The 25015-nt window shown below is 41.2% G+C and overlaps 1 protein-coding gene across 4 annotated transcripts in view; it reads left to right on the top strand.

Annotated features, from left to right (window-relative positions):
- Positions 1-25015, top strand: part of RPS6KA2 (ribosomal protein S6 kinase A2) — a 326295-nt gene that overhangs the window by 170640 nt on the left and 130640 nt on the right. Inside the window, exon 1 of one of the 4 annotated variants that reach the window (XM_052784883.1) lies at positions 17944-18059. The exons of the other annotated variants lie outside the window; for them this stretch is intronic. Coding sequence (XP_052640843.1) covers positions 18057-18059 — 3 coding nt within the window. The 5' untranslated portion in view covers positions 17944-18056. Of the gene's footprint in view, positions 1-17943; positions 18060-25015 lie in introns of those variants that run through there. 4 annotated transcript variants of the gene reach the window in all.

The following is a 25015-nucleotide window of genomic DNA, read 5'->3' as shown; positions in this document are numbered from 1 at the left end:
AGGGCACTGAAGAACTGTGCCAGCTACAGCAGTGAGGTGGAACTGCCGCTTGAGCTGTCCTCCATTTCTGGAAGCAATGGGCAAATGTCAGGACATTTTGAATTGACCTAAGTGTCCAGCAGAGGACGAGGAGGATGTTCAACTGCTGCAAGTTGCCTTAGCTCACATCAGCTGTTCCCAGAGGTTTACCCAAGCCTTATCAACAGCGACCGTTTCCTTCAATTCTTGTAGGAATTTAATGTGGGGAGGAAAACTGATGGGTTCACAGCTTTGGAAACCAACAAGTCTTTTTGTTTATGAACAGCAGAATCAAGCATCCCTTTGCTACTTTACCAATGCACTTCATATCTAATAGAAACAAGACAAGATAGTAATTCATTTTTTGTACCCAGTCGTATTCCTGCCAATCATTTGGCATGTAGTAGTAGTGTTTAACACACACATTTACGAGGAATTAATTGCAGAGCATAAAAGTCATTTACACAACTTAGTTTGCTTCTGATAACTACAACCTGGCAGCATTTTAGTGAATCATAAAGTTAATATCTCACCAGTCAATTTTGTAGCCTTGACCTTTTCAGGTTACAGTCTTGCTTTTCCCCCTAAATACCACCATTTCTGTATTCGGAAAGGGGTGTTTTGTTTTGAGCCTCACAAATACGCTGCAGCTGCAGCAGAAAAAAATTCTCTTGCAAGCATTAAAACTGTTTCAGAGTTGTTTTCTCAATTTCTCATTTTCTTCTGTTTCCCTTCTCACATGTTGTTACTGTCCCCCCCACCTCCATGGTCTGGTGAAAAACCAGCTGCTTATGGTAAGCTGTGTGGAAACTACAAACAGAACACTTCACACCTCGAGGCAGCTGCCCATAAACATCTGGGGGTTTTCTTTTCTCTTTTTCTTTTTTTTTTTTTCAACCTTCCCGAGAGCTTGAAGGTATTGCAATTTTATTTCAGAGGGTCCAGGATAGATAGCAGCTCATTAACAGTCCTCTTTTGAAGGTATGTCATATGCTGATGGTGACCTCTGTCATAACACTTTTGTTCTTTGTGACTGCTCTCTGGGCTTGTAAATGAAATAAGGCCTTTGAAGGTTTATACTGCATTGCTAGCAGTGCATCTGAGGTGGCTGCAATTGCTCACAGCCTCAGAGCAACAGTAGCCAGAGTGCAAAATTTGGACTTGTTTTTCATCCTTTGTTAGTGGCTCTTTAATGAAATGGTCAAGAGAGAATCCAGATGATGAATAATAAGATTGTTATCTTCAGCATCAGGAGCCAAATTACCAAAAAGAAAAAAAAAAAGTGGAAATACAGATCTTTCATGTGGGCAAGAGCAGTAAGATGAAACAACAAAAGCCAACTGTGAACCATTGGACGACCATATTCATAAAACTGGAGAGAGAAGTGCCTTCAGTTTCCTCTTGCGTCACTGGAATTCTTTATCTGCTTCACGGCACTGCAAAATAGTAAAAGGTCATGGAAAAAAGTTTCTCTGCTGGTTTGTTCCATAAATGAGACGGTTGAATGGGAGGTGCTCCCTCGGAACTGATGACAGAATTTGACTCATTGTATTTACTTAATTTTTTAAAATGTTGGGTTTAGTAGTGATTTTTAGCAGTTTACTTAAAGCATGTAGGGTCTAGGGATATTCTTTGTCAGACTTGCTGAGCTGTGCCTCGCCCACTCGGTCCTCATGAGATTTTGATGTGCTGAACATTTCTGGTTCTCAAATGTACCAAATTAGGCAGAATTGTGGAACTGTTTCTCCAGTACATTTTCTTTCCATTTATCACATTTGTATTTTAAAATCTTGCTTCAAGACTGTACCTACTATTTCCTTTTATGGGACAATATACTATCATACTCTTCTCCACCATTTGATTTGCAATTGATTGCTTTCTTCAGTGAGGCTGGAAAATTAACTTGGATACACATGAAAGTAACATTTAAAAGACAACACAGTTTTGCTTCAGTGGAAGAGAAAAAAGGCTTTTGGTGAAATAACATAGGGTACCTCTGAACATCTTTTACTAAATCCAAGGGCTTTGTTTTGTTGCAACAAGGATGCAAATTTTACAATTTTTTGCTCTCTTGTTAAGGCTGTGGATGAGGAGTTGGGAGTTAGGCATTTTATTGCAGGACCGTCATAAATATTTTCAGGCATGTATAGAAGAAAGCACAGTGTATTGCCATGTTCCTATACTAGCTGGAGTCTCAAGAACACTATAAATCATCAGCACAGGGCTGCACAATCCTGTATAGAGACAGGATTAATGACTCTGGCAAAGTGTTTGCAATAATGTGGTTCATGCTTTTCAGGTCCCAAGCTGGAGTCTCTGTTTAGCTCCATGTTATGTGACATATTTATGTCCCTAATTGTCATACAATTGTTTATAGAGTGATTTGAAAGTGTGGTGTGCTGTGCTGTGAGTGACTGGAGTTATTTATTTTTGTTCCAAAGTATGGATTGGAAAGATGAGTGAATTGAAAGGAAACTGGGAATTAGGCCCATATCCTGCAGACACTTATGCAGATGTAGCAGATGAGTAGGCATGCTTATATTTAATCATGTGCATAAATGTTTACACAAATAGTGCTTAGGTTTCTATTTTTAAAGGGAGGAACTTTTAAATTGCCTTTTGTCAATTCACTTCACATATTACAAAATGTTAATACCTTTTCTTTATAGCTTCTTGAAAAATCTAGTAGTGCAGTAAGTCTGTTTAGATTTGTCACAGTAGCCAGGGAACTAGAATAGAGCAATGAACATTGTATAGTTCTAGATAAGTAGTGCAGATATCAGAATTATCCAGTAAAATAATTTTGGTCAAATCAAAGTCAGAATTCAGATGCATTTCAAGTAAGAACCATATAAAGCATATACTTTCTGACTTTTAAATTGAAAGCCCTCAATACTTGCAAATACTTCAGACACACAAGAAACCTTATGCAGTTGAGTTGTCCTCTGGAACTTCAAATTATTGCAGATTGCTTCAAAATGTTCAATCTGGAACATTTCAAATATGTGAATGTGGTGGGCTGACCCTGGCTGGATGCCAGGTTCCCACCAAAGCCGCTCTATCACTCCCCCTCCTCAGCTGGACAGGGGAGATTAAAATATATAGAAAAAACCTTGTGGGTCAAGATAAAGGCAGTTTAATAAAAGCAAAGGCCGCAGGTGGAAGCAAAGGAAAACAAAAGATTTATTCTCTACTTCCCATCAGCAGGCGATGTCCAGCCACTTCCCGGGAAGTAGGGCTTCAGTATGTGTAGCGGTTGCTCTGGAAGACAAATGTAATAACGCATGTCCCCCAGCTCCTCCTTTCTTTTAGGTTTTATTGCTGAGCAGACATCATATGGTCTGGAATATCCCTTTGGTCAGCTGGGTCAGCTGTCCTGGCGATGTCCCCTCGCAAGATCTTGCCCACCCCCAGGCTGCCGGTGAGGAGGAGGAAATCTTGGAGGAACAGCCTTGATGCTGTGGGAGCACTGCTCAGCGCTGGCCAAAACACTGTTGCGTTATCAACATCCTTCTAGCTACCAATACAGAGCACAGCACCATGAGGGCTGCTGTGGGGAAAATGAACTCCATCTCAGCCAGACCCAATACAGTGAAATTGCTGCTCACATTGGACCTAAAGCGCAGTGCAAGTACATACTGACAGTTTCTTACCAAACCGCTCAACCAGGGACATACGAGGACTAAGTCTTGCGAAGACCCAAGCTCCGGTGTGCAAATGCTTCATCAACTGTAATGGGAGACAGACTGACTTTACTGCCCCTTCCCCAGGCAGGTAAATTGCAGCTATTGCATAGGGTTGATCCCTCGAATTAACTGAAGCAAACACCACTTAACCTCAAAAAAGCAAATTTTTGTTGAAACATGATATGATCTCAGGAATGCAAAAATTTCAATTCATTTTTAGTAAGTGGGCAAAATTTGGCTGGAGGTTTGGGGGTTTGTGTCAGCTTTCAGCTGGCCTTAACTTTTTGTAGAGTCTCAAAATGCAAATTGGAAACTTAGTGGTGCCCAATGCTATGTGGCAGTGGAGCCACACCATGAAGATTTCAAGTGTGTGTTCAGTGAAGGCTTGGGTGAAATCTTTCTGAGACTGGTTTAACACTTACCATTCGTTTAGGGTAAAGGCAAGCAAAGAAGGTCCTTCACAAAGCTCATAGGTAAAACAGTAAGGACCGCTAACAGAACTACAGGCGACCTGCAAAGCAAAGAGGTCTGAGATGGTTTGCCTAAACTCAGGGGAATGAATAAAGCTTAATGAAACTGTGTGTGAGAAGAGGCGAACAGCAGGGAGGCCCACGGAGGAGACACCTCAGAAGCTGGATTGCACTTTCTACGTGGCCTCAGGAGAACGTCTTGGTAGAGAGTACTTGCTGGCCAGGGTCTAGCGCCTGGGATCAGAGGCATGGTTTCTCCTCTTCTGTAGCTGCCCTTGCTTTATAGATAGGATTACATAAAGTAAGTAGCTAATTCCATCAACTCCCTTCTTCCAAGTGGTCATAAATATTAGCCATTCCTCGGGTGAAAGAGGTCAAAAGGTACACTGTTCAATAAACCTACCTGTTTTTCATCATACTGCATTAAATTGAGGAAATTAATGTAGTTTAAGCCTTTACATCAGAAGCTATTATGGGGATTCACTTGCTGTGGTGGTTTGAATCAAATATGTATGTGTAAAACACTCCCTAAATTTCATTTGTGGGTTGATAGGCAGGCAAATACTTGTAAAATATATTTGGTTTTAGTTATTAGGTTGTCAATAGAGGAAGTTGATAGCATAGTTTATTTTCCTACAAACCATTTTTCAAAGAAATGAAAGATAATGGAAACCAGCAGATTTGAAGCAGTAAAAGTATGAGTTACAATAAGTAGATATGTTGCTTGGAATTTACAGAGGACCCACAGGAAATCAGCTAACTCTATTGAAAATCCTGGCCCTTGTATTTATATAAGCTATTGTACTCTATACCTGATTTTTTTTTTTTTTCAGTGTGTCTTCTGTGACTCATCTTTCTTAAAATAGTTCATCTGGTAATTCAGCAAAGACAATACATCACATACACTTTTTCCTACAGGACTGCAGGGTGATAACGACAATGTGGGGTTGGGTTGGGGAAAGATGTAAGTAAACAGATCTGTCTACAGAAGAAAGCAGAGCTGAGGCTGGCTGCAGGGAACAGTAAAAGTTCTGTCTCCTGGATAAAACACACATAGAAAAAATGTCTGTTTCAGTATTTAAAAAAATAAAATTGAAGTATTTAACCAATAGGAGAGTGGCAGGCAAATGAATCAATATTTACTTCTGGTATCAGTCCATCTAAAGCAAGAATATGAGGCCAGAAAAAAGAAAGAGGACTTGGGCTGGTTTCTGATTTGCATTTATAAAAATACTGCTGAAGAACATGCCCAAATTCCACTGTACTCTAATGAACTTTGGAAGACAGCAGAAGCAGTAGGAGAGAGAGGAAGCCAACAAGGGCAGAGAAGTCCTGGAATGAAAACTATTTCCAGTATCAGTCCTGTATCAATGGGAAAACTATTTCCAGAATCAGATATCCAGTAAATGAGCCCTATTCATATAGAGGACAGGCGAAAACAAAAGGATAACACCCCCCCCCCTTTTTTTTTTGTCATCTTATGTGCTAGCTTCACAGAATCTTCTTAAAACTACTATTTACCATTCACCTTTTGCTCCTCTTAGATAGGAATAAATAGTCTCAATAATTGTCAGAGTAGATGATGCAGGATTTTTTTTTTTTTCCTTTTTTGGTAGACTGTTGGTGAGGACTGTAGCAGAACGTAGGCCAGTCAAATTACCCTTGTAGTAAAGTAGCTAACACGGTCCAGTCTTCCTGAGGAGGGTTACAACTACAGAGACTGCTCTGTGGGTGCAATTGCCAGGAGACCTGTCCTTACGCTGCTGGAGGAGAGCTAAGCCATGAGGGATGCTGAGCATGTAGTGTATTGTGCCGTCAGAAAGAGCCACGAAAGAACATGCAGAATGGAAAAAGTAACAAAAATTGCATGCAGATCCATGCCTCTTCCCAACATCTTTTAAGAGCTTTTCAGACTATCGGTTTTCAAAAAAAAATTTTGTCTAACTCCTCCTGTCCTGCCTCATTTTCTGATCTCTTGCTGTGTTTTCTTAAAAAGCTTTTGGGAGCACAACCTTTTAACAAAAAATGTCAGTTTTGATTCGATCCTACCTATGACTCTTTTGTAAGGGCTTCAGGTTCTTCAGGTGATCAATCACCTGTTCATATATCGCCATATATCCATATCATATATTCACCAGGTTCATATATCTTTCAGTATGAGAGAAGTTTATGCAGAAGCCGCTTGTTGGTTTGTATTCCTGCTGTTAAGATGAAACAACAGCTCCGTTTCAGGAAGGCTGCCTCTCCACTCCTTTCCATATTGATCACAGTCTCTTAAGGGAGAGAGCTGATGCCCCAGGTGGACCTGCTGCTGCAGCCCACAGCTGCAGAAGAGCACCAGTCCAGGAGGCAGCCAAGGAGGGGAAGAATCAGATTTGTCCCTGTGGAAGCACAAAGTCTGATTTGCAGGGGCGATGTGATCGGAGAGAGCAGAATTATCCTTGCAACCAAAGTACTGTCTCTCCAAAATCCATCCAAATTAGATGTCATGCGCTCTCACATCCCTTTGGCTGGTGCAGTTAATGCTCAGTTGTTCAAATCAGAACAGAGGAATACTATCATCCTTCAGTGGGGGCTGGGACAGGGGAGGCATGGGTAAAAATCACTATAGGCTTTAACTCTATTCAAATCTTGGAGGTTTTAAAGTGTGCAGTATAACACATATGTCTACCAGTGTGTATAATTTTTATGTTTTATTTTCATGTTCTGACTTTACTTGGAAGTACTGTCAGGAATTTTTTTTAATGAAATATTTATGGAGAAGGAAAATCCAGATTAGAAATTAGTGTCAGCTAAATGAAGGAGTTAAGCACATGGCCAGCTGCTGCATAAAGCTTAGAGAAAACTACCTCATGTGCAGACTTGAAGTTGGGGGGTTGGCCTTTTGTTTGTCTTCAAGTTTAAAAGCTCAAGTGGAGATTAATTGAAGTTACCTACTGTTACTTAAAACAGTTCTTTTCCTGCTGTGAAACTACTTTCAAAGGCAGTCTTTCCAACACTGAATTAAAATGGCTACAGTCTTTAAGACCAAAAGTCTTAAAATATATCAAATCCCATAATTGCCATTCTTTTCCCCCTTTCCACAAGACACAGAATCTGTCAGAAAAAACCCTGCTTTGAACTCAAATGCATGGCTATATTTAAAGTATGCGCTATAGTTTCCTATGTTTTTTTAAACGGCATTATTTCTGCTGGATTAAAGTATGTATGGCCTTCTGAAAATCTTCAGTGCAGCAGAAACTGAAGCCACAACACCAAAACTCTTCTTCTTGCCTTTTTTTTTTACCTTTCCAGCTGCAGATTTCCACCTGGCCACATTTTGAGATACAGTGAGTAATTTGAACATAACAGAAGGCAAATGTTATTTAAAACCAGTTGAACTGTGGAAGTCATGAAATTCAAGGCTTAAACTGTACCCTAGTCTACCCTGTCTGTTGGACCTATTGAAAAAGATGATGAGAATGTGTTTGTGAATCATCTGTACTGTGAGGCTTTGCTGTGCTGGTGCAGTGAGCAGATATGTGTTAAGGACCAGGTTATAGTGGTGTGTTGTAATTTGGTGTAATATACCTGCTTCTATTTCTTGTGTATGAGCTTGAGTGCTCCTAGCAAGTAATAATAGAGAGTCCTATGGACTTCAGTGAGCGTTTGAAACAGACTCTAAATCCCTTATTTAGGCACATGTTTAAAGATAGATTTGACTGGCAGCAGTATCTCCATGTAGTTAGTTGTCAAATGTATTTTATATTTGCTTGGCTACAAGTACTACATTGCACAACATATTGCTTCCTCTTTCCCCACCTCCCCACACTCATGAAGAGTGGTGAGCTAAGTTATCTACGAGACTGTGAACACGTATAACATTTCTGTGAAAAGATTTTGCTTAGAGGATGAAAAATGAAGTATTTGAGATCTTTATCATCAAAATACTGGGTCGTTTTATGGATTGACTTGCCAAATGTGTTTGCGAGTATGTTTACCTCTCATTAGTAATTCAGACTAGCTTGCTGACGTTACCCTACTCACCTGTGCTTCCAGGCGCATGGGGCAGGAGGTACATACATATCCCTGCCCAGGAACTGTTAGGTCTCGATAATGTTACTGACTTTTCTTTGACTCTGTAGAAATGTGTCTGTGGATACTATACACCCATGTGGTTTATTCACTCTACATTACTATTATATTTGCAGCTACAGTGTGTAAACAAAAGTTACCTGAGAGCGTTGTATGAGGCGTAATTTCCCAGTCCAAGGTGGAGGCCTGGAACCAAGTCAGCGTCAACTCTTGGAGCTCCCAAATTCAGGAGATCTGCATGACCCCCCCCGATACAGATGAGGTTTTGTTTGTATGCTTTGGGATTGCTTTACAACAGAGGACTCAGGCAGAGTTTAACAGGTCAGCAGCATGTGTCTTCCATGGAAGCTGTAAGGAGCACACACTGGAGACTTCCAATGTCTTCAAGGTTGTGAGGGTTTTTTTTTTGCTTAAGTGAAATGTAGTGCTTTACTTGGGTGCTAGTTCTTAAATTTCATAGGGCTTTGGCTTTCAGATCCAAATACGGTATTGGTGCCTTTTTATATATGCAAAATGGTTTGTGTATGAACTTCTTTGTCATCATTTGGGAGTGAAAATAAAACTAATGTTTTGTCAACTGATTGTACTTGCTCCTGGATTACCTTGGAGAAATGTGAACCACTGATGTGTAAGTATATTTATCTGCAATTGTGGAGGAGGATCTAGAAGCTAACAGATGCAGTGTGCAGTGTCAAAAGTTTGGGAATGTTTTGCGTGTGGTATTTGAATTGCTTAGAGGGATTCCTGGAGTACCTAGTGAAGTACCTTTGTTAAGCTGCATGGCCAAAGCAGACAAAATTACCAAATACAGTCGACCTTTTATAATGTCTTTCAAATGAAGATCAACTCAACAGAAAGAACAGTAGAATATTAAGGACTATTCTAATTTTTGTTAATCACTGCAACATTTTAGTTTGTAGTGTTTTAGCATCTGAAAACTACTTTCACCTTTAAAATACACCTAGAGGAAAAAATCCCATTAAAGGAGATGCAGGATGAGACTTTTTCTATTCAAATATTGAGGGTTTGTCCCACTAAGTCAGGACCAAAAGCAACCCTTGGATCTTGATTTAAGTCTGTATGTGGGATTCGGAGAAAACAAAACATGACAGTAAAATGATATTTAAGTAATGTAAAGTTTGATGAAGGCCATTTGGGTTTTGGACCATGAGGCTTTTGTTTGGAGAAGGGGATGTGTAGGGTTGTGGGAGGAGGAAGAAATGGTCATTGACCCAGCAATGACCGAAAATAAGCTTGATGGTATCAGGTTAACTAAGTATATTAGGAACAGCTGCTTTTCATGTATACCAAACAGGATCCCTGACTATCAGCTATTGACTTTTCTAACAGGCATCTGGAGTTCCAAACGTGATATGCAGCAGCCCATTACTATTTTGAACAAGACCTCATATTTCTTCTTCTGAAGATATATGAGAAACTGCAATTCTGGTGACCTCTAGTAGACCTGTATGACTTAAGCACCCAGGATCTCATTTCTTCCTTGATAATTGTTTTTCTGCTCCATATCTCCCTTGAAAATTGAAGGTATTAGCTTGTTTCAATCATGTGTGACAGTGGTACTCTCTACACTCTGCATTAGAAATCAGTGACATGGAGCCAGCCTGGCCTGTCATACAGGAGGAGGTTCTGGAGGATAGAAAGTGGAGGGTTCCTTGCTCCGAGTCCCTCACTGATAATCCCAATTAGTAATGTGGAACTTGCTGAAATGGAATTTGTGTATAAATTAGCCGAATTTTTTGGCATGGAGCATGTACATCAGAGTAATATCAGAATACTAAAAAAAAAAAAAAAAATTTACAGCAGCTACTTGTATAAATACCTTTCCTGTTCTGTGCTACGCTAATGACAGAGGATGAAGGAGTCACACCAAATAGGGAAACGTGAGTAGCTTTCCGGCAGCTGTCCCTCCTGTGGCAATCAGCAAGCTCCCTTCTTGGGCCAAGACCCTACTCAGAAAAAAAAAAATTATGTTGACTTTGGCACAGACATGTGTCTGTAGCTCTGGGAATAACTTGTCCCTGACTGAGTGGCACAGAGGATTTGCATTCAATTTTTATGAACCCTCATAAGGCCATTGTTCTCCAGTTTCTGATTGATTGTCTTTATGTAATGAGAACAACTAATATAGACATGTCAGAATGACTGAGGAAGGTCAGCTGTGACTGCTTCAGTTTAACACAGGCTGCTAAGGTTACAGGATGAATTATGTTTTGTTGCATGCAGCGAAAAGCACATTACTTAAGTGAGTTTTTTTTAACTGACGCCTGAGGAATGTGCTTTCTCCCTCTAAGTCTTATTCTATCGTACAATAGTCTTAATTGCAGTTTAACTCAGGCTGATTGATATCCTCTGGCCACAGTCCCGTTGTCAGTTTTGGAAGGTTGATGTGGAGTAAATGTTTTCAGAAGTCCCTGATTAGGGGTGCTCTTGAGGAGAGGTGTCAATTTACAGAGCAGGTAATCAGTCACGACTCAGACTGAACAGGATCTGTAAGTATTCAGCATCTCAGAAAGTCAAGCCCAGGTGCTTTGGTGCAGGCACCTGGTATTGTTCATTACTTGTGCTGCCATAGATAGAGTAGGGGTAGGAAAGGGAAAGACCGTAGACTCTGCAATAAAATCTTCTTAAGGCCTGCAACTTTGTACAATCCCCAGCTCAGCTGCATTATATTCATTACAGGGTAATGCTGAAGGGTGTGTTGATGTGGGCATGACAGTGGTGTCTGAATCACCTGTCTGGACTTCTGCAATAAAAAAATTCCTCCCTTCTGCCTGACAGCCTCAGTCACAGACCCCGAGCCCATTGCATCAGCCCTCCACAAAAGCAGAACACAAAGAGGACGGGTCTGCAGAGAAGTAAAGTAGTCCTGGGTGTACCCTTGCCCCCAAGCTGGAGTAGCAGAAGGAGGTACTGGCTGCAGCTAAGCTCAGATGAGATTCCTAAATGTCTTTTCCTGGAATCCTTTCTGTCCTCCCCCTGCCCAGCCCCCATACACAGTTCAGAGGTCCCCACACCAGCCCAAAAGCCTCCCAACACTTCCACCCATTCTGGAGCTCCCCACGGATCCTAGCACAAACCCATTCATAGTCCTTACTCTGCCCTAAATACCCTTCTACTTTAGCCATGCATGCCACCAACCTCATCTGTTGTAGATCCCTCCCAGGTATTTCTACTCCCTATTTTCGTCCCAGTCCCAAATCCCTGCCCACCTGCACCATCTTCCCAATGCCAAGCTTCCTCTTGGCATTCCTCTCCAACCTCCCCTCTAGGTCCCCAGGGTCCTACACCCATCCTACCCCTCTGCGTCTTTGCTGCTGCTACTGTCTTTTTGGTGGCCACTGTGGCTGCCCTGTATATCAGACCTGAGCCCACTGTGGACTCTCTCGAGGCCACCTCCATTCTGGGCTCCCCTTTCAGAAGAAAACTCTTGTCTCCTGCTGTGAGGCTGTAAAAAGCCCAAGTGCCAAAGGCACCCACCAAAATCATACAAGACAGAAGGTAGAAGCCTCACAGGTTTGCTTCTCTTTGCGTTTGCTCTGCTCCCTGTTCATTGTCCATCTCAGAGAAGCTTATCTGGTGGGCCAGTGGTCACCCTGGAACAGGTGGTTCAATTCTTGAGGCTCCATAGCCATCTCAGGTTTAGTTTTTCTCTGTTTTCCTGCTGGATACTGAGACCCTGCACCTAAGCTGCCAGTCCTCATGACACAGTGTCTCATCTTAGTCTGCTAGTTATGCTGGTTGCTCAACATTGTCTCTCATGTTAATTTTAGGATGAGAGGTGATGGGTTTTTATGCGGTGCTCCTACACCCTGTAAATACTCTATGAAATTGGGAAGATGGATGTTAAGAACAAAACGCTCTTACCAACAGGTAAGAGGTTATTGTATGGAAATTGGTGTAGTTTAGATGGTGGGTATTGACTCCTGCGTTTGTTGCTGTTACAGTTTGAAGGGACCCATACTGAGAATATATGTAACATATTCCTGCTACAAGGCCTTTTTACATTTCCAGAGTGACATGAAGGAAACAATGGAATAGTATTAACTGCGAAATAGAAACATCCTTGTAGACATTGATTTTCATTTATACTCAGATCCCCAAGAAAAAAAAAAACAACGTACCATCAAAAACGGCATTGAATGTAGTAGAGGAGTTGAGAAGCTGACAGTGGGCAAGGGAGAGCAGAATTTATGAAAAAAGCCCCCTTGCGTACAGCACTGCCCTCAACATCATCTCCGTTCCAGTCTGTGACCCTGTCTGGCCTCAGAGCTGGCTTCAGTGGAAACACTGTATTTTCAGCAGTATTCCACAGCAGGCAGCTTTTTGTTTTGTCTTATTTTATGTTTCTTCTGCCTAACAGCAAATTTAGTTATAAATCTGTATGAGAAATTTATTTTTAAGTTGTCTTTAAAAATTAATGTTCCTATTTGGTACTGTTGGCATTCCTCTGTTCTGCCATCTGTAGCTTTTCTGTGCTGGCAGTATAGAGGCTAGCTAGAAAATCTGATTTAGGATTAGGGTCAGTCTCTAGCTAAATTTGACCTGGATGGCACTGAACACGTAAGGATTCATTGCTAATAAACAATTTTATCAGTCATCTTCACAGAATCAGGATGAACATTGTCCATTAGAGGATTAATTTATTATTTTAGCTAAGGAATTTTGTAATAAAAGCTTTGAAACAAAAATTAAAGTATTTTTTATGCATCATATCTTTCTACAGAAATTTAAGAATTTTGCTGATAAAAACAGTAATTATATTCACAAAGAAAAAAGATTAATTATTGACAAGCTGATAGGAAGTATGATTATTTTTATAGCTTTGTATACGTATCTGTTAAGATATTTAAAAAGGTATGACTAATTGTCCTGGTGTCAGCTGGGATAGAGTTAACTGTCTTCCTAGTAGCTGGTACAGTGCTATGTTTTGAGTTCAGTATGTGAAGAATGTTGATAACACTGATGTTTTCAGTTGTTGCTCAGTAGTGTTTAGACTAATGTCAAGGATTTTTCAGCTTCTCATGCCCAGCCAGTGAGAAAGCTGGAGGGGCACAAGAAGTTGGCACAGGACACAGCCAGGGCACCTGACCCAAACTGGCCAACGGTGTATTCCATACCATGGGACGTCCCATCCAGTTTAGGAACGGGGAAGTGGGGGGGGGCAGGGATTCACCGCTTGGGGACTGGCTGGGTGTCGGTCGGCGGGTGGTGAGCAATTGCACTGTGCATCATTTGTACATTCCAATCCTTTCATTATTGCTGTTGTCATTTTATTAGTGTTATCATTATCATTATTAGTTTCTTCTTTTCTGTTCTATTAAACCGTTCTTATCTCAACCCACGGGTTTTGCTTCTTTTCCCGATTTTCTCCCCCATCCCACTGAGTGGGGGGGAGTGAGTGAGCGGCTGCGTGGTGTTTAGTTGCTGGCTGGGGTTAAACCACGACACTAATACAATAGATTTAGCAAATCAATAAGAACTTTTTTGTTGAAAAAAGGTGCATATAATTCATTTGGGCATGCTATACATTGCTGATTTGGTTGAATTTGTTTCTTAATTCTCAGTGCTACTGTTAAAGCTATATTAATATAATTTTAGTCAGGCTTGCAGCTAGCTTTCAATAATAGTTACCTGATTTATTTCAATGTGATTATTTAATCTTTGAATTCCCAGTAATTCCTGCAGTAATCTGAATTTATATTTAAATTTCTCTGCTTTTTAAAAGTCAAATTTGATAGAATTGAATTCAGTTTTCCTGCAAAAGTTTTGCAGCAGTTCTCTGTCTTCTCTCAAAGGTCAGGCCTTTCATTTCTTTAGTTTCCGCGTGTGAAACCCAGAAATTCCCATCCCTATGAAACACTTGAGACTTGTCTGCCACAGAGTCAGGTGCTTCCATCAAGACTGAAATCCGGTGTCGGTAACAGGTGGCTACGCTGGGAGACAAGGTACTGGAGAAGCGGTTTGGGGCAAGTGAGTGCCCTGAGCTGCTGCCCTACCAGGTGCTCATTGCAAAAAAGCAGCTACCTACACTGTGCATCCTTTGAATGTGGAGGTGTTTCACACGCAGCTGTTTAGAAACCCTTTCAACGCAAGGCGCATCAAGTACCCTGGAGAATATTGTCTTGTCTCGTCACATAAAATCCATGCGTTTCAGAAGAGTCTTTTGCCATTCGATGTGACTGCTTTACGGCAAGAAATGCAGTTTCTGCAGCGTCGCGTCTCTTCTGCACGTGTGACTCTGTTGTGTTTGTAGGTGTATGTACCGTTCTCAGTCTTACCTCTAATAGGGTTAAGTGCCTTTGAAGCGCAAGAGGGGTTTTTTAATGAGACTTAATCTCATTATGTGCTTTTATCTGATCCTATCATTGCTTGTTCCCTACATGGTAGGAAAAGAAAAGCTCCCTGAAATCTTGTTGCGAAGTGTGGAATTGGTGTGAAATCTTTCTTTCTTTTTAACAGGAATCTGGCACGGAGGGAAGGGGGTGGATCACAGATCAGAAGCACGGTGCACCAATAAAGTGTTTTAGACAACCTTCAGCTTTGGTTTGGGGATTATTTGTTTGCTTTTCCCAAAGCTGCATGGTTAGAAGATTTCAGTGATTTCTCTCCTTTGTTTTGTTATAATTCTCATTAATTATACTGCTAATCTCTGCATTATAAATTAAAGCTCCAGTTCCTTTGAAGTTGTGACCCTCTATTTATCTATAGTGCTTGTTAAGCATCTAACTATAGTGGGTTTTGTGTGTTATTACTTTCTGTAGTTGTGCTCAAGCCTACAGTGGAACAGGTATTACTCGGCAAATGACTGTGGCAACAGTGGGTTGTAATTGCTAATTAGGCAAATGTATAGTAATTTAGCAAGTGAGATATTTTAGCCATCCTTGATTTAATTATGTGCTGTATGGGTTTGAATGGCACATGGAGAACTAGAGATGGAAAATGCATCACAAATTGGTCAGATTGCTTCATTAAACATAGTTTGGATTTTCCTTGGGATACAGCTTTAATAAACCAGTTTAAGTAGACTATTTCCTTTAGGAATTCAGGCATAAGTCACTGCCTGAAAAAATGTCATTAATTATTCACAGCAGGTCTCAGCCATTGCTGCACTTTTCCCCCTGCTTCGTAGGGGAAAGTTACCTCCTGTCCAAGTGTTTGTATTGCTAAAATTCCGGCAGTTTTCCTGTAGGCATGGAGCACTGCAGATTTGCTGAAATGATATATTATTATTTCCTCCTTACATGCATAATCTGTGAAATACTTAGAATCTGCTCACGTAGTGGGTGTATTCTTTTCTTCCAAAATATATTCGGGGGGGGGGACAGGAGGAAGGAGCGGAGCGAAGTGGCATGATCCATTTTCAATTTACCAACATTTTTAAATATAGTGGGCTGGATACCCCACTCCAGCAGGTTTCTTTGCTTGATACAACATGGTGTGTAGTGAATGTGCAAGACAAGTGGAAATCCTCATGGAAAACTCTTCCTTATTAGGGTCATTTCCATCTACATAGTGGTCTCCTCTACAAAATATCCCCTTCTTTCCCCCTCCTGGAATAGAAGAGATGAGGCAGAACATGTGGTGGAAGGGGAGGATATTGCTCCTCTGGTGCAATTGCTGGTGCTGTTCTCATTTTTGCCAAGAATGGTGCTTACAGCTCAGGAAGCCGCAAACAAACCTTTCTGCTTCTGAGTCTGCTGCTTGCTGTGTCAGAGTACAGGTTGAGCAAAGGAGAACTGAGTGCGTTGTTACCTACAAGATGTTTTAAAAGGGTTGAATGTTTTCTAGTGGTAAGGTAGCATGCAGAGATGATGGAGCGGCACCTGCCAACACAGCTGCATTAGGGCTTCTCGCATCACAGCAGTGTCCTCCTACTCTCCCAGCAGTGTAGTATTGCTACCTGGATCTCGTGTATAAAACAGGTGACACTCTTCTCTTTGTCACTTTTGTGGGCAAGAGGGAAGTCATGCAGAATTGAGAGCGAGTCATGGCTCTTTCTCAGCACGATGCCCCACATTTCAGATGTCCTTTAGGAAGGTCCAAAGAGCTGGGTTATGCATGGAGTCTGAGCTCCGGGCAGGAAAGAGGGAATTGAGAACAGCTTTTTGATCTTAAGTTGCCATAAGGTAACAATACTTTATGCTACTAATTTTATGTTCCATAAAATGTATGTCCTATAATAATTTGTTATAAATTATTTATTGCAGAAATCTGTTATTCTAGAGTTATAGTCCCTTCCCCTTTCAGAGAGTATCCACCCTTCTCTGCCTGACATTTCATCCTTATTGATGAACTGCATTAGGGAAGCCGGTGTATAATGTAATTCTATTTGCACAAGAAATACCTGACTATAGTATCCATAGTTCATTTGAGTGAGGAAGAGGCATTGAGGTAGACTGCTGAAAATGAAACCTGTTCTTTCTGCTTCTGGAAGCTGTAAATAGGTTCAAATATTAAACAGAAGAACCTGACTTCTTCAGGTTGTAGCAGTAAAGAGTGGCAGCAATCAACCCTAAGAAGAAATTCATTTACACAATAATTAGCAATCAGTTGCCTTTATATGGAAATCAAAGGTTGACAGCCTTTCTCATGCACTGAATGATCTGAAACTTGGTTCCAAAGCCGAATGTGTCTTCCGTGTCCCAGCTTCAGTCGGGTAAAATTTGCTGTAGTGGGTTTGCTGCCAGACACTGAGGTTGAGCGACAGATCATTATTAGCAGTAGGGCTGCAGATCTGCATCTTCTCTTTCACGGTGTTTTCAGTCATACTTCTGTTCACGCTTCAACTTTCTGCAGTCTGTTTATTACTGCCTGACATCATTTGTTTGTCTTTCTGGCAGGTCACAGGTAGATGGCTGGGGTTAGTTCAGTGCATATACCAGGCCACTTTAGCGATACAACTTTAGGATTTTGAAAGGCGTTTCAGTACTCAAAGAATGGGAACTGAACTTTTCCAAATATCAATGCACACATGTGAAATAAGCCACATTAAAATTCTGTTTAATGATTCATAGGTGCCAGGAGGCTGTGATATTAATATATAGACAGTTATATATTGTTTAACTGTGTGCAATTTGGTATAGGAAAAAAAAAAAGCTAGGTGCCTAGTACCAGGGCTTCATCCAACCTGTTCTGGATAAATTCAGGTCATATTTATTTTAGATTGACTTCCAGAATGATGTCTCTTGAAATGCTTCCAAAAGATAATCAATATATATGGTGTGATAAACAGACTATTTTTAAAATGTGCATGACCATTTTCCAGTTTTAGATCAGTCATGATAGGCAGATTATCAGCTCCCAGTGAACTCCTAAGCAAGCTAAATCATTCAGCACAATGATGGGGTCAAATTCCTGTGATCGGGGGCCTGGCAAAACACCAATGGGTTGCCCAGGACATTTGATGGGAATAAGCAAGAAGTTCTCCATCCTCCCAGGTTCCTTGTAGGGACCTTCTCCCTTCCCGTTCCCCTCCGCTGCACGCTGATGGGTAGCACTGTGGAGTTTGGGCAGGATTTTGCCTAGGGACAGAAGACAAATATAAACACAGAAGACTAATAGTCACTAGTTACATCAAATGCGAGTGGAATTTTCCAGCATTGTTATTGCTTATTGTACGTATTGCGGAAACGAACAGCATCCCTGGCCAGGAGCCGTGGTCCTCTGCTCTGGCACTCCACAGGGGACAGAAGACGGCCCTGCCCAGGGATCTTGCCAGGTACACACAAGTCGGTGGAAAACAAGACAAGACAGACAGGCACAATGGCAGACAAGGGAGTACAGGGAAATGGTAAGATAAAACTGAGCAAACTAAAAAGCAACGTGCTCAGCAGCTGGTAACCCTAATGATGGACAGTTTTGTTTTCCTTTCTTTTTTTTTCCACAAAGTAGGCATTTGATATACTCCTTATTTTTTACTAGTGAAATGCTAATTCTGTCAGTAATTCCTCCTCTACGTCAGTTGCTACTAACTAAATCTTGACACTTTTCCAGAACACAATGCACATGACACAGAAATGAAAATATTAGACCAGATGTGGGGAATACTTGCATACTTGATCTTAAGAGAATGAATAAGAAGATTAAAACCTCAGTAAAAAAGGGCAACTGGCATGTTTAGATAGTATTCTCAGGAAAGGGTAGATGGTTAAGAATAGGGAAACAAATGTTTTCATTTGCACCCTCTGCATCCTAACACTGTTCTCATCAGTGGCTTGCTTGAATATTGCTCAATATGTTAAGGCTGTGCATGATGCTGTTGAGGGCTGCCACGGTTGCAGAAGAGCTTGAGGACTGTTCTGCTTTGCAAGTGATGTTCTTTCAGTCTTGGCAACTTTTGAAAGTCACCTAGCATTTATGACAGCATGTAAGGAATGTCGATAGTAAATATTAAGAACAAATTTTGGGCATATTTGAGGAATTTCCTCTGGGAAAGGTAGCTGCCTGCTATGGAATGTTTTATGCCAACATTGGTGGGTGAAAAATGAGGCCAAGGATTGTAAATGGTTAAGAGGCATCATACAGGTCTAAAAAGCAAAGAGTTCCCTTCCTTTTAGTTTTATCCATGATGAAAATTACAGATTCAAATGTTAATATTTTTATTCTTATGCTATGAGGAATCTAATAGATCTTCTAATTTCTTTAACATATTTCTGGAATTGGAGTAGAAATTTTCAGTGGTGAATTTTGTTTCGTGTTAGAAATGATAGTGGCCCATATGAATGATACTCAAATATAACACTGTGGCTTTTATATGTCAGATTCCATTTTTGAAATTTCAGTTGCAATTAGAAAATCTTATTCAATGTATATTTGAGATTGGGTGTAATTTTAAATAAAAAGATACTTTACAAGATCCTAAGGGCACTTGATACTGAACTAATAGATACCGTTAGGAACATCACTGCCCCAGTTCTAAAGTCTGAGGAAGCGATCTGAAAAGATTATCGTCTTCTAAAAATGAGAAATAAAACTTACTCATAGCTTTCAGCTTCTAACACTGATGGGTACTCAATGTGTAGGTGTGATTAGCAGCATAATAAAAGTCCATTTTCTCTGTAAGAGGAAAAAGAAAGTTACTTTGCCCTTGATGATAATGCTGCTAGATATGAGTAATCTTTAGGGCTTTATTGAATTTATGAGCAATCATGTGAAGTAACTGCATAGAGCTTTTAAAACTCAGTAGAAGTTTTTTAATTAGCCTTTTTTTTTTCTTTTGGTCTTAAATTCAATTCCTTATAGAGAAAGCTAATATGAAATTGGCATTTGCGTCTTATTTAAATGTTACTTTACTGAAGTTTACCAAAATCTTTAATTCTGCTAGGAGTAAAGATGGATCAATTTGCTAGTGATTGACTACAACAGGTAAAACCAAAGTATTACGGCATTGTGCACTTTTTATAATATACTTGTAGCAAAATATAGAAAATAATATTCTTCAGATGTGCGTTATGCCTTGCTATCTGCTTGTGTATTATTTTCTGCACATTATATTACTCATAGGAAAAATCAAAAGCTCAATTAATACTCATAGAAACCAGTGTTGTGCTAGATTCCTTCCTATAACAAAGTTGCCTGACTTCCCCCTTTTCTTAGAGGGATCTGAACCGCATGTTGATTGTGACTGAGAGTTGAAGACTTCCACCAGGGAATGTACCATAGGTACGTTTGGTGCTGGCCTTGACATCAGTTTTGGAAGATGGAGTTTTCCCTGGGAAAGCCATTGTGAGCGCTTCTGAAAATGGCAGTATTCCCACAGCTCTGCTGATTGACAGCTTGATTATCTGGAGCTGGAATTATCCTGGGTTGAGGGAGAGGGGGGATGACAGTTCTTTGGGAGTTGAAAGTTCTTCTTCATGGCAAACTGTAACAGGAGGGAGATTTGGTTGCTGATGTGGAAGGTGCTGAAGTATCAAGGCAACAGCACCCACTAAACCAGGCTGGACCACAGGCTCCCCAGTACCGACTGCTGTAACAGTAACAGAGGCTGCACATGGCCAACCGTCTTACTTGAACGGGAAAATTAAACAAGAATAAGCAAAAAAAGATGAAAGAAGTATGTTTAGAAGTAATTTTGTTCAGTGGGTTTCCAGGGTCGGTGAATTCTGTGAATTACTTTTTGCATAAACCTTTTTTTCAAAGCACCTCCACATCTGTGAGCTTCTTTGGTATTTTTGTCCGTGGCCGGAGGCCCGTAGCACACAGCCCTCGGGGCAGTAAGCGGCCCTGTTACTAAGGCTGAGCATCTCTGTGTTGGAAAGTGAACAGGATAACTGCAGTCACTGGATTTTGTGGTGAACATAAGCAGCAGAATGTCCGCTTGCCAGCTCCTCAACCTTCAGGATTGTTTGGAAAACACTGGGTGTGTGAAGCGAATGAACGTGTTCATCTTTGGTTTCTGTAGTCCTTAAAAGTCAGGGACAGTGCAGGTTTACCTCCAGCCAAGAAGCCAGAAGAAGGTGGTGGTGGTGGTGATCAGAGAGACAGAGATTTTAACCGCCACAGAGAGAGCTACAGTGGTCTGACTGAAAATGTGTTGAAGTCATTGACTGGCTTCAGTCCAGGCCTTAATTCCCTGACAGTGCTGGGCCTTAGTCGCTGTGGTGAGCCCACGCTGTAAGCTGGACCGTGGCGGACCTGCTTCTTGAGGGGACCGGGCTGGGAGGTCCCTGTGTGTCCCGGCACAGCCTGTGCCTCCTGGGGCTCCCGTGGCCGAGGCAGCCCCTGCTCGTGTCCCACCCATCCCAGTCCGCCACGGCAATGGCAAGGAGCTCAGGGGTTCTACCCAGCGGCATGAGCTTTGGTTGGTTCACCTTGCTGTCAAAATGTGAGTCCTGACTTTATTTACTTTGGGCCTAACGCGAGGCATTGCGTAACCTTAATTTTGTTCTTTTCGCAGTGCTCAGCCAGCGGCACCTCCGGCTGGGAGAGGTGGTGTCCTTAGCTGCCTTTATACAGGGTTTTTATGGCACTGGTTTATATAAGCTACTTAATGCTTTTTTTCCTTATATTGTTGCGAGATGGCACCCCTTGTACGTATTTGCCCTTTACAGCTCACTTTGCTTTCTTGATCGGCGCTCTGCCTCTCTGCTGTGCTAGCAGGGCTTGCCCCTGCCCAAGAGGGAGCAAACGGGTTGGAAAGGGATGTTCTGCTTGACCGCGGATGAGGGAGCAGAGCATGGTCCCGCCATCCCCGGCAGTCATTCCACAGCTCTGATGGGCTTGTTCAGCTGGGGACGAGGAGGCTCCGAATCTGCTCCGGGCTATCGTGTTCAGTCCTGGGGAGGAAAGAGCACGCCGGTACTTTCTGCAGTGGCTATCAACCCACATCAGTTCTGTGGGAAAATCCCTGTATACGAGTTTATGAGGGCAGTGACTCTTGAAAGAAGTGTGTCACGTTGTGGTCAGTGTATTTCATTTATTTTAAATGGGCGCACTGACATGTCCAAGCTGCTGTCACAAAATTTTCCAAGAATTTGCAATTTACTGAGGTCTTTAAGATTTCCCTTTTTAAAGTCCATACGAGGTACCAGTCTCCCTGACGGTAGGGCTTTCCTCAGCTGGCTAGGTGGCTGCGTACAGGGTTGCACAGTGAGCTGTCTCTTTCCCAAGGCAAGCGTTCAGTCACTGGCACGATCCGGATGACACCATGAGACCGCGGGTGTCTCCAGCACCAATGACCAGTCTGGTCTCTGGCAGGGCAAGTGCTTCGGTCCAGGTTTATTTTTCTAATCTGGGAATGAATTGGTCTGTCCTGTGCTGTTCCCCATGTAGAGAGAGGTGCTATGAAATGATGTCAGTTGAGGTAACAACAGGCCTGGAAGATTTTGTGGGTATGTGTGCCCTCTATCTCAGCCTTACCCACGTCTCCTCCTGTTACTGTTTATACTGCTACAATACCTGATTTAAATTACAGCTACCTAGCCAACATGATTTTCCATGCAGACTTTTTTTATTTAACTGGGGGGCGGGGGTTAAATCACCAAGTCATAATGTTTGTAACAGCTTTAAAAAGTTGCTTTAAGTTTATAAACACTTCCCTAGAATTTTTGCTTGAAAACTATATCACAATTTTTGTATATAATTTTTCAATTATTGTCTTGGGATGTTCTTGAAAAGCAACACCTTAATTTTTTTAAACTTACCTTCAAACTAAGATGAAAATAGCATTTTTAAAAATGAGGGAAAATGAGGTTTTATGGCATCTTTCGAAGATGTATTATAAAACCCCAACTCCAAAACTGTTCTCAAAACATGCTTGATTAAAAAAAAAAAATCTGGTTCTAGTTTTCTGCATATATATCAAGTGAACTTTGTAACAAAATCCAAGATAGTTAAATAAAGTTTCCAACACATTCTTAGTGGAGTACAATATTCTTTCCAATAAGTAGATTCTTCAAATTAGAAATGAAACAAGATGAAGTCTATTAGAGGTTCAAATGTGTTCCTACATTACAGTTGAGCTGAAGTTCAGCATGTCTTTATTTTAGAATTAAGCAAGTAGCCGGGATAACTGGATGCCTCTGCCTCTGATATTAAACACATGTATGCTGTTGTACATGCAAGTAGTCCCAGAAGTTCATGAAGAGGTGATTGTCAGTGAGAGCTGAAGCTGTTACTGGCTAAATGTTTTTTGTTTTCTTTCCCTTGTGCTAAGTAGTTCCTTATTCTAGAATTGGTTAATCACTGGAAGCATGACTCAATCCACATTTAGTGACATTGCAAGCACCAATTTCACAGTTTGTTTCCTGAAACACTGGAATTGACATTTTTGGAAATAGAGAAACCTGTTTCACTGTGGGTCCTACTTATAAGATTAAAATACTCTTTCTATGCAAATACTGTCTACCTCTAGGATTACTGTAATTGATGGCTCTGTTGGATTTGTGGAGATGGCTATTTTCAGAATATCTGCAGGTAATGACTGTTCTCTGACTTGTTAATCTCTTCTCTTCTAATTATCCGAGCAGATGTTTAACCCACAAAATGGCTAGGACCAGTAAGATCTGAAAGACCAATAAAGGATGCAAGTCAGGGGAAAAGTTTTTATTAAAAGGTGGGGAAGGGATAGTCAGTTAGCAAGAGAGATGAAGGTACAATGAAGACAGTGAAGTGAAAAATAAATTTTGAAATTGTATTTTGCATGTGCAAAATTTCTGGAATGGTAGACTGTTTTTGGATGAGTACTGGTGGTAGTTTCTGAACACAGAAAGGGTTGTCCGCCTGTATCGTGGTCTGAAGCACGCGTGCTTCTCCGTGTTGCTTCTGTGACCTTTGCAAATGATGAATTTCCAAAGGCTGGGTACCTGCAACTCATCCTGGCTCTCCACATTTGGGGGCTCTTGCGACCTCTGACAAAAGAGAATTTGGGGTTCCTCCAGAGAGGTGTGTTGGGCACACACTTGTATCAGCAGAAATGGGACTGGGGAACAGGCAGTTGAATCCTATAACAGTTCCTCTAACGAGCTGCTCTTCGATCTTTTGGAAACCAGAATAGCCTTTGAATGCAGGGCAGGTAACCCCCTGGCTAACACACACCAGGTACTTGTCCCACCTAGGGAGCATACGCCGAAGATCTATAAAATCTAGTGGGGCTGACCTCTCCCTGTGGCATTTCAAGGGAGCTGTGCCGGCGAGGGCACGGTCAAGGTTACGCCTGCCTTACGTAAAGAGGAGCTGGATGGAAATGGCCCAGGCAGCCCCGTGCAAGCTGATCCGAGCGCTGCATTGCCAGCTCTGATGACATGAGTAATCAAACCTGAGCGCTGCGTACCTCACATTTCCATACGGTTCTGCAAGCATTAGCATGCTCTAAACAGCACAGTGTTTCGAGATGGACCATTTCATTTCCATTAAACTAAAACCAGCTTTTAGTGTACTTTGTACTTTTGAACCCGAAGTAAAACATTAATACCTGCTGTTACAAACTCTGGAGATTTAGAAATACGAATTGTACAGACCATTCAATTAAAATTTAGCAATTACATCAATGTTGTCTTGTGATAGGGCTGGGAAATCAGGAAATGTGGGCTTTATTCGTGGTCCTGTCAAATTCAATGTGTGACCATAGGCAAGCAGCTTAACCTCACAGCGTGCGAGGTTAATACTTACCCAACTTGCAGGGGTTTCTGAGACTAGATTAATGTTTCTGTTGTTACTTTGACGTCCTGCAGTGGATGATGTTCACAGTGCCTATGCTCTTGATAATAACAATACAGAAGAATGAAATGTGGATTACTCTTTTTTATTTGTTATAGATGAAAAAAGGCAGAAGTTACAGCCTGTGTGTTTTAGCATTTTGAAGAACGCTGCATAGTGTTTGATAGAAATAGTTACAGATAATTAAGCAAGTAAATTCATGTAACAATTAAATTTTTTTGTTTGTTTTTAGACATGTGATTAATCCTAGGTTTTTGATGACCCCAAATAGGTCAGTATTGCGGTCACTTTAGCAATGCAGGAATACAGAAACTCTCCAATGGAAAATTATAGCAATGGATTCCCTGAGGAAAGAAATGTACAAAGCAGCCCTTTCTATGGCAGTCAAAAGGAAACCATCAATTTTTCATTGCTTTATAGATGCAACTACAAATTGCAAAACTCATCTTCTTTCAGAGTAAGTGGTTTTGGGGCCTTTGGCATTAGTGGTCAGTGGAGTAAATCCTGTATTTGGATTGTTGAAACGTTTTTCAGTGGCAGCGGAAACTCTGAAGAGAATTTAATTTCCCCCTCACAGAGAGGGAAAGC

Source organism: Harpia harpyja, chromosome 4, assembly GCF_026419915.1.
Source record: "Harpia harpyja isolate bHarHar1 chromosome 4, bHarHar1 primary haplotype, whole genome shotgun sequence".
NCBI lineage: Eukaryota > Metazoa > Chordata > Aves > Accipitriformes > Accipitridae > Harpia > Harpia harpyja.
This window is presented reverse-complemented; position numbering and strand designations above follow the sequence as displayed.